Source organism: Manihot esculenta, chromosome 12 (assembly GCF_001659605.2).
Source record: "Manihot esculenta cultivar AM560-2 chromosome 12, M.esculenta_v8, whole genome shotgun sequence".
Classification (NCBI taxonomy): domain Eukaryota; kingdom Viridiplantae; phylum Streptophyta; class Magnoliopsida; order Malpighiales; family Euphorbiaceae; genus Manihot; species Manihot esculenta.
Genome location: NC_035172.2, coordinates 16,598,832 through 16,607,400, shown reverse-complemented (window position 1 = coordinate 16,607,400; position 8,569 = coordinate 16,598,832). Strand labels below are relative to the sequence as shown.

At 27.5% G+C, this 8,569-nt stretch overlaps 1 protein-coding gene across 1 annotated transcript; it reads left to right on the top strand.

Annotated features, from left to right (window-relative positions):
• Positions 1 to 7,234: 7,234 nt before the first annotated feature.
• LOC110631239 (RING-H2 finger protein ATL40) lies at positions 7,235 to 8,262 on the top strand. The gene has a single exon (XM_021778993.2). The coding sequence runs from the start codon at positions 7,328 to 7,330 to the stop codon at positions 8,123 to 8,125; it is 798 nt and encodes a 265-aa protein (XP_021634685.1). The 5' UTR covers positions 7,235 to 7,327; the 3' UTR covers positions 8,126 to 8,262.
• Positions 8,263 to 8,569: the final 307 nt, after the last annotated feature.

Here is an 8,569-nt window from a genome sequence, read left to right as displayed (position 1 = left end):
TATCGGTAGGGCCTGATATTGACAGGTTTAGTGCCTTCTTTCAAGTTGATGTGGTGCTCTATTTCTCTTGGTGGTGGTAACTGAGTTGGTTCCTTGAACAGGTCCTGATACTGGTCCAGTATTGATTGTAAGTCAGGGTGAATGAATTCTGAACCCTTACTGGAATCAATACAAATAGCAAATATTGAACTGCCATGTCGTGCTTCTTTAGAGATGGCTTGTAGAGATGTTGATTGAATAATTGGTATCCGTAGGCCCTGCAATTTGTGAGTGTTGTTGTCCCATTGGAACTCTATAGTTAAGTTCTTCCAATTACATGCCACTGTTCCCAACCTTTCCAGCCATTGAATCCCTAGAACCACATCCAAACCCGTTATAGGCAAAGCAAACAAAGTGACTACAAAAGGTATACCTTGGAGGTGCAGCTGAACATCATTGAATTTGCCTTGGCATGCCAGTAATCCTCCATTCGCAACTTTAACGTCACAGAGTTTGAACGGCTGTACTGGCAATTGTAACATGTCTGCTACCTTTGTATTGATGAAGTTATGTGTAGATCCACTGTCAATCAGTACAATCAGGGTGTAGGAACCAATTTTTGCTGCCACCCGCATTGTTTTGTGAGTTGCCCATCCAGAGAGTGTATGTAGGGATATTTCCGATTGTTCTTCCATGGTTGCCTCGTCTTCATCACCCCCATCTAGAAGGAGAAGTTGGGGTCCCTTGCAACGATGCCCAGGAGTGAATTTCTCTTCACAATTAAGGCAGAGACCTTGGGCACGTTTCTTCTGCATCTCATCCCAAGTCAATCGGCGTATGGGTGTTTCTGTTTTTTTAACTGGGGAGGAGGTCAGTGATATAAAATTAGGACGGTGAATTTTCTTTTGCCGACTCAGCTGTTCATCTCTCATCCTGGCTAAACTGATTGCCTCTTTTAAAGTTTTTGGCTTAAACATACGGATTCCATTGGCGATTTCTGTTTTTAATCCGCCCATAAAAGTACCCACTAACGCCTTCTGCGTCCACCCTTTAACCTTGTTTCCCAATCTTTCGAACTCCTTCTGATAATCTCGTAAGGAGCCTAGTTGGCGAATCTTTGACAGGGATTCGTCAAAGTCTTCGCAGTCCGTTGGACCAAATCTGGCCCACAGTTCATCGACAAAAATCTCCCAAGTAACCTCCTTGTTATCTTCTACCTTGTAAGTTCTGTGTAACCATTGCCACCATTCATTAGCTTCCCCTTGCATGTGATAGGAGGCTAATGAAACCTTCTCATTGTCTGGCGTGGCTTGAAAATCAAAAAATTGATTGGCTTTTGCTAGCCATTCGGTTGGATGAGTACCGGAGTACCTCGGGAATTCAAGCTTGGCCAATTTTGACGAGAACATTGGCTTTCCTCCTGTGGCCAATTCTGCACGGTTGCCGCCTTGTTGAACTGATTTTTCTCGAAAGTTGCTGCTTCCACCTTCTCGGCTTGACAGGACTGTTTCAGAAAGTTTGGTCATCATATCTTCCAGGTGTTGCAATTTGCTAGTAACCCCAGTTTCCATTCGACCAACAACATCTTGAAGCTGCCCTAGTCCTGTTTCAAGGTTCTCGATTCGTTCCTTGTTAGTCGTCATAAGGAATAAGAAAGAATAGTAAGAAGAAAGAAGAGATGGAAAAAAAAAAATCAGGCTCTGATACTAATGTTAGATGGTCCCAATCAGAGTAAGAATGTAAGAAGAATAATTTTCTGCTTATGGTGAGAAAAGAAAACCAGTAATGAATTTGAGAATTTGCTCCCCTTTATTAATGAATAGCAGTAATATATATACTGCAGAAAAATAACAACTTCTCTACAAATAGGATGAAAGCAAAATAAACAAGTAGTGCTAAATCAACAAAATCAAATAACAGAATCAAAGTAGAATCAAATAACAGCTATTTTAGGCAAGTTAAGCAAGCCGCAGCAGTAATTCAGTCAAGATATTTGGAATTGATCTTCGGCAACTGACTGAATCTTCTTGGTCTATCACCTTTTGCTTTATCTGGACTAAGCTTTCAATGTAATGCTAAAATGTATTATAAAAAAAAAGGAAAAAGTATGAAATTATTATGTATTTTTTATAAGACGAGTAGTGATGTATAAGGTTTAAATTAATCTAATGAGGCTTGTAAAAACATTAATAAATGAAAGTGTGGAGTGTAATAGTGTATATTTATTTATTGACTACCCCCTATGTCAACAACATGAGATGTTCCAAATATTTTCTATAAATTTTATATAACTGATTGGTTTTCTTTATATGTAAATATAATGTATATTCATGTTTTACTTTATTTTGGTACTATGTTTTTACTTTTTTTAAAAAAATTAAATAGTTTTCTTAAATATAATAAAAAATTATAATTTTTTTAATATTTATAAATTGCACAAATAAATAATTCTCACAATATTTTAGTCTGTTTAATTTAATCGGACTGATAAAAAGTTAAAATTTAAATATTTATGAGAATTAAACTTTATAAAATTAAAAGAAAAATCGATTTAAATTGATTTCATCTGATTAGATTAATTTAGTTAGAATTTTTAATAGCTTATTATTTTTACATTTTGTTTTTAGATTGATCAAAATTGAATTGTATTAAAGTCACTAAATATTTTAAAAATAAGGCCGAAACAAATCAAAAAATATATCAAAATATATCAAAATTTTGAATTAATACAATATGGTTGATTATTTTAGTTTAAACTAAATACTTGATCACTCCTCTATTTTACAATAGATTTTATATTTATATTAAATTTAAATTAATAAAATTTAATTTATATATATATATATATATATATATATATATATATATATATATATATATATATATATAAATGTAGAGAGGAGGGGAGAATATTGGCATTACCAAAAATACCCAACTTAAATATAAGAACTATAAATTTATTTTTATTTTTATTTAAAAGTAATTAATTTAATTAAAAAAACTAGCTACAATAAAAAAAATTATATTTATACAAATAGAAATTATTTAATTTTATTTTAGATAAATTATTAAATATTGATTGAATTCAAAAACCAAAATGTAATAAAGTAATCATTTTAATTGGTTAAAACCAATTGTGTTTTAATTAGATTTTATAAAATTGAAATCTTATATGAATTGGGTTTACTAAATTAATATTTTTAATTATTTGAAAATAATTTTATTTGTACTATATTTTAAAAAATAAATATATATATTTTTTAATTTTTCAATATTACTCTCAAACAATTATTTATACTTTTAATTTTTTAGATTAATTTTATTTCTGAAAAAAATATTATTTTTTTATATTCAATAAGTTCAGTTATTTTCCTTAAATTTTTTATTTCTTAAAAATAGATTTTTTTCTCAATACTCTATTAGAGATTTTTTTTTCAATATTTTTTAGTTAGAATTCAACTATGTGTTATTATGAATTTATTTTAGTTTTATGAGATGAGGTACATATTTTTTTTTAACGACAGCATCAATTCAAATTAGACTATTAGCTTTTATTATAATTCAAAATATAATATGAATTATTGATTTTATTAGGGATTTTAATTCTGCAATCATAGATAATAATTTTAATTTTCATTAATAGATTATGAAAATCTTTTTATTTACGATAACCATAGCAAGTTCCTAATAGAGGTTGTACAATATTATTTTAATTATCTTAAATTAAAATAGACAACTTTTATACTATAAATTATTGAATAGATTGTAATTTAATTTCTCAGATTTAATAAAATATTTATTTTAGTATTTATATTTTTAAAAATTTATAATTTAATCATTGACATTTAAAAAAAATATACATTAGTCTCTATCATCAAATTATCGGTTAATTTATTGTTCACTTTAATGAAAATAATCAAATACCCTTTATTATATATAGTAATCGAAAACAATATAGTTCCTAAGATTTTATTAAATTTACAATAAAATCTCTATAATTTTTTAAATTGATCCAGATATTTTATAATTATTTAGAGATAAAATCTTGACCCTAAATCTTTGTATCTTACTGTTAAATTTCTAGATATATTTTGAAATAAGTTGTTTCACTTTTATAAATTAATTTCTAAATAATTAGAATATTTAAAAATAAATTCCATATTTTATGTGAATTGAACTTTTAATATTATAGTTATTTATAAAAAAATTCATATATTTTTATAAATTAATCTTTAAATAATATAAACATTTACAAATACATTATTATAATTTAAAAATATTGAAAATTAAACTAAACTATGGCATATATATTTGAAGTGGAAGTATATTAAAGTGAAAAAATTGGTTCAATTCTATTATTAAAAGTAAGTTTAAAAGGTCAATGATTTTCTTTGTTTTGTTTTAATGGTCTTATTAAATGTATGTTGAGATTTAGGTTAGATCCGAAGCCTTCTATGTTCCAAAATATTAAAATATGATTGTAATCTATTGTATATGAATTTGACTATTGGCCGAAGCAGAATCAAGTTTTGTATTTTTTAAATTTTCAGAGTTAGATTTGTATCGGTCAGAAATGAGCAGAACGGAACTAAACTAAATTAATATATAAATATTTATTTTAAATTCAAAATATAAACTAAGTTTATCATATGATATAAAGCACACCTCACTAACCCTTTAAGATACTAAAAGGTTTTTAAAGATTAAAACTGTATTTGGTAGAAAATGGAGTTTTTAAAAAATAATTACTTTTAAATCACCAAAATATTAAATTTAGAAAATTTTTTTAAAAACTTTCAAATATCTTTAAAAAGAAATTTCTCTTTTATAATAAAAATATTATAACATAATAATAATATTTTTTACATCCTTCTATAAAACAAATTAAATAATAAATAACATAAAACACCAACATAATTTCAAGAAAAAAAACTAGCATAATATGATTTTATCTACATAATATATTATGCTTTTTCCAGTTATTCGATTAAGTTTGAGAAAAAAAAAACTAAAAAACTTGTTCTTTTAACTAGTTAATTTATCATAATCCTCTATTTTGGAATGATTTATTTAAAAGAAAATTTAATTTATTTAAAAAAATTAAATAAATTTTTATGAAGTTATGAATAATTTTAATTTATTTAAAATGGTTTTTTAAAATAAATAAACTTTTGAAAATTTTTCATTTTAAATGAAAGAGTAGATAAAAAAAACTAATTGAATTATTGCGAAATTTTTGAATAAATAAGAGAATAATTTTTTTCTTATTTGTTTTGAAAGAAACAAAACGTGGCACTAGTTACCAAAAAAGGAATCAACCATAGATATGCTAAATTTTCCGAAAATTCGACACAACCCGCTCTGCAAGTTACTAACGGTTTCAAATTTCAGGTCCTCCACAATAAATTGAAAATCTATATATATATTATGGACTATTGCGTGGATTTTGGTTAAGTGGGAAGAAGTAAAGAAGTCTCCTTTGTTGACTTGTGACCTTTGACTTTGAGCCATTTCCAATTAGCAGCCGTGTTTTTTTTTTTTTTTTTTGTTAGAGATCGGGATAAAACACGAATCTCAATCTATTAAGTAAATTTTATTTTTTTAAATTATTGAACTAAATTATTAGTCCAGCATTCTGTGGATTATGGTTTTGAAAAGAAGGCAGTCCAGTCCTATTTCCCTTATTTTACGCTATTTGTAGCCCCACTTCTCTTTCATTTTCCTTTTTTTTTTTTCTTATATTACAAAATAAGAATCTCGACAACCGCAACAATAATAATAAAGCAGATTTATATTTTAATTTTTGAATATTATTATTATTAATAAATTAATTTTTATATTTTTAAAAATTTATTAAAACATGCGTATTTTTTATTTCCGTCAACGAAATAGTCATTCCGTTCTCTTTTCCGTTAAAAATAGATAAAGGATGAAAGAAAAAATTGTTAAAATCCAATTTTACTCTCAAATAAAATTCATTATTTAGTACTTTGATATTGTTATTATTAATAAGTCAGTATCTATATTTTTATAAATCTATTAAAACGTTCTTATCTTTTTTTATATCTATTAAAATGTCATTATTTTTTCTTTTCGTCAATAAAATAGTCTTTCTTCCTTTTTATCGAAAAAAAAAAATTAAAGAAGAAAATATAAGAACGTTTTGATAGATTTCTGAAAATATAGGGACTGATTTGTTAATAATGATAATATTTAGGGACTAAATTATAAATTTCTCTAAGAAGAAGAAAGAAATATTATTGAAGAAGAAATATTATTGAAGAAGAAGAAGAAAAAGAAGAGGTGGAGGAAATATTATTATATGTAAGTTTAATAATATAATTTTATTTTAAATTATATTATAAAATAAAAAATAAATTATTTTAAAAAAAATTTCCCGCTTACAAATTATATTTTCAAATTAACGGTAAGAATTTTAATAACAACAATGTATTTTTTATATATAAACCTTACTAATAACTATTTTTTATCCTTATAAATAAATAATGAAAAATAGTTTATTTTTTTAAAAAATTATTTTTAATGTATAAATTACTTTTTTCAAAATAAATGCCCTTGACATAATTTTTTGTCTTTTAAACAAAGTTATGCTTTTTTGGCTTAAAATTAATTTTTAAGTGAGTTAAATATATTTTTATAGTAGGAATCAATTTCTTAATTTTTAAAAATTACGTACAATGATAAATAAAATGAATTTTAGAAATATAAAAATTAATTTACAAATTTCTCTAAAGCACAAATAGTTTACCCATAAATTTTCATACCTCATTCATTATAGTATTATTTTTCTTAATTCTCACCTAATTATTATTAATAAACAGTATGTATATGTTCAAAGAAAACATTAATAATTTCTCTTTTCTAAAATTATTTTTTTTATAAAACCGATTAATTTGAATTTCGTATTAAACCGATTCATTAAGTGATAAAATATCTCTTTTTAAATTTTAAAAATTTTAATAAATAAAACTCAAATTTAAAATCTTGATTAAAGAAAAAAAAATGTGAACCATCCATCTCAATTCAGAAGTCAAAATGACTCAATTCTTAATTTTCCAAAAGTAATTAAAATAGAAAATTCAGCATTCAGCATTCAGCAGTCAGCTACGTGGAAATTGCTTTGCAATTTGCACTGCACCTTCTAATTTTTCAAAATAAATTAAAATAAAACAAAAAAATCCAATTGCCACGTATTCCACGTTTCCAAAGTCGTCATATACCCACAAGAAGCAAATCAAAACACAACTCCAAATCAAATTCTCAAGCCATCCTCTCGCTTGACTCTCCATTCCCATCTGAAACAGCCTCCGATTAGCAGACATCGGCCATGGCAGCCCCTCCTCTCCCCCATCCCCACCCTCGCCTTTTCCCCACCCCAAATTCCGGTCTCCTAATGTCCGATGGAGTAATGGATAACTCAGTTTTCCACCAAAGGGACACATATGATTTGAACAGCAAGATCATGCTCACTGCAATTGTATCATTATCATTTGTTGTAGTTCTAGTTGTAATCCTCCATCTTTACGCAAGATGTATTCTCAGACGCCAAGCTCGTCAAAGGGCTATGATTCGCAGCCTGGGATTCACAACCACCGATGCCCATAACCACCCCGGTGAGCCACCCAAGATCGGTCTTGATCCCGCCGTCATTGCTTCACTTCCCATATTTGTCTATAAGCAGACTGCCATTGGCGAAAACGATGACTCATCATCAGTAGAATGTGCTGTCTGTTTAAGCGTTCTTGAGGATCAAGAAAAGGCGAGGCTTTTACCTAATTGCAACCATACTTTCCATGCAGAGTGTATAGATAAATGGTTGAGTTCACATTCTACTTGCCCCATCTGCCGCTCGGAGGCTGAGCCAAGGATTCAGCCGGTGGCCCGTGAGGGTCCGGTTGGCGGTGCAGCAGCAGCTCCGCCGTTGGAGGATGTGAATTCTACATTAACTGTGTGCGTAGAGGGGACGTCAGATGGCGTCAATCAAGTTTCTAGCAATAAGGCAGCTGCCGGGGGCTCAATTTCTCGGTTGAGCTCTTTTCGAAGGATACTTAGCCGGGAAAGATCATCAAGAAGGCTTCAATCCGAGGCTCAAGAAGAAGGCTTCCAAGATCTAGAGAGACAGTAATTTTTGGTATTATAGCATATCCACTAATTACACTATTTTTTTTTTCAGTTTATTACAGGATTTTATGTAATTAAACATTTATAGATTATCAGGCTTCACATGATAAGGTATGATGTCATTGACAAATAATTCATACACTACTGTTGTATAAATTCTTTATCATACATTATAAAGGTTTTTTCAATTTAATTTACTTTTTTTTAGTAAATTCTTACACCGAATTCGGTTTATTATAGACATAAAATACAATCAAGCATATTCCATTTAATTTTTCATAGAAAAACTCATTTGATTATATCTTGAGTGTAGGTAAGGTTTTTTTTTTTTTTAGAAATTTACTATTTAATTTTTATATTATAAAAAATTCATTAGTTATTTTATCGATTTTAAAAAATACAATATTTTAAAAAATCTATTAATTGGCCCTTTTATTAATTTTAATTT

What these genes read in the sequence shown, in the direction of transcription:
- LOC110631239 (XM_021778993.2), top strand. Translation starts at nt 7,328, where the DNA reads ATGGCAGCCCCTCCTCTCCCCCATCCCCACCCTCGCCTTTTCCCCACC.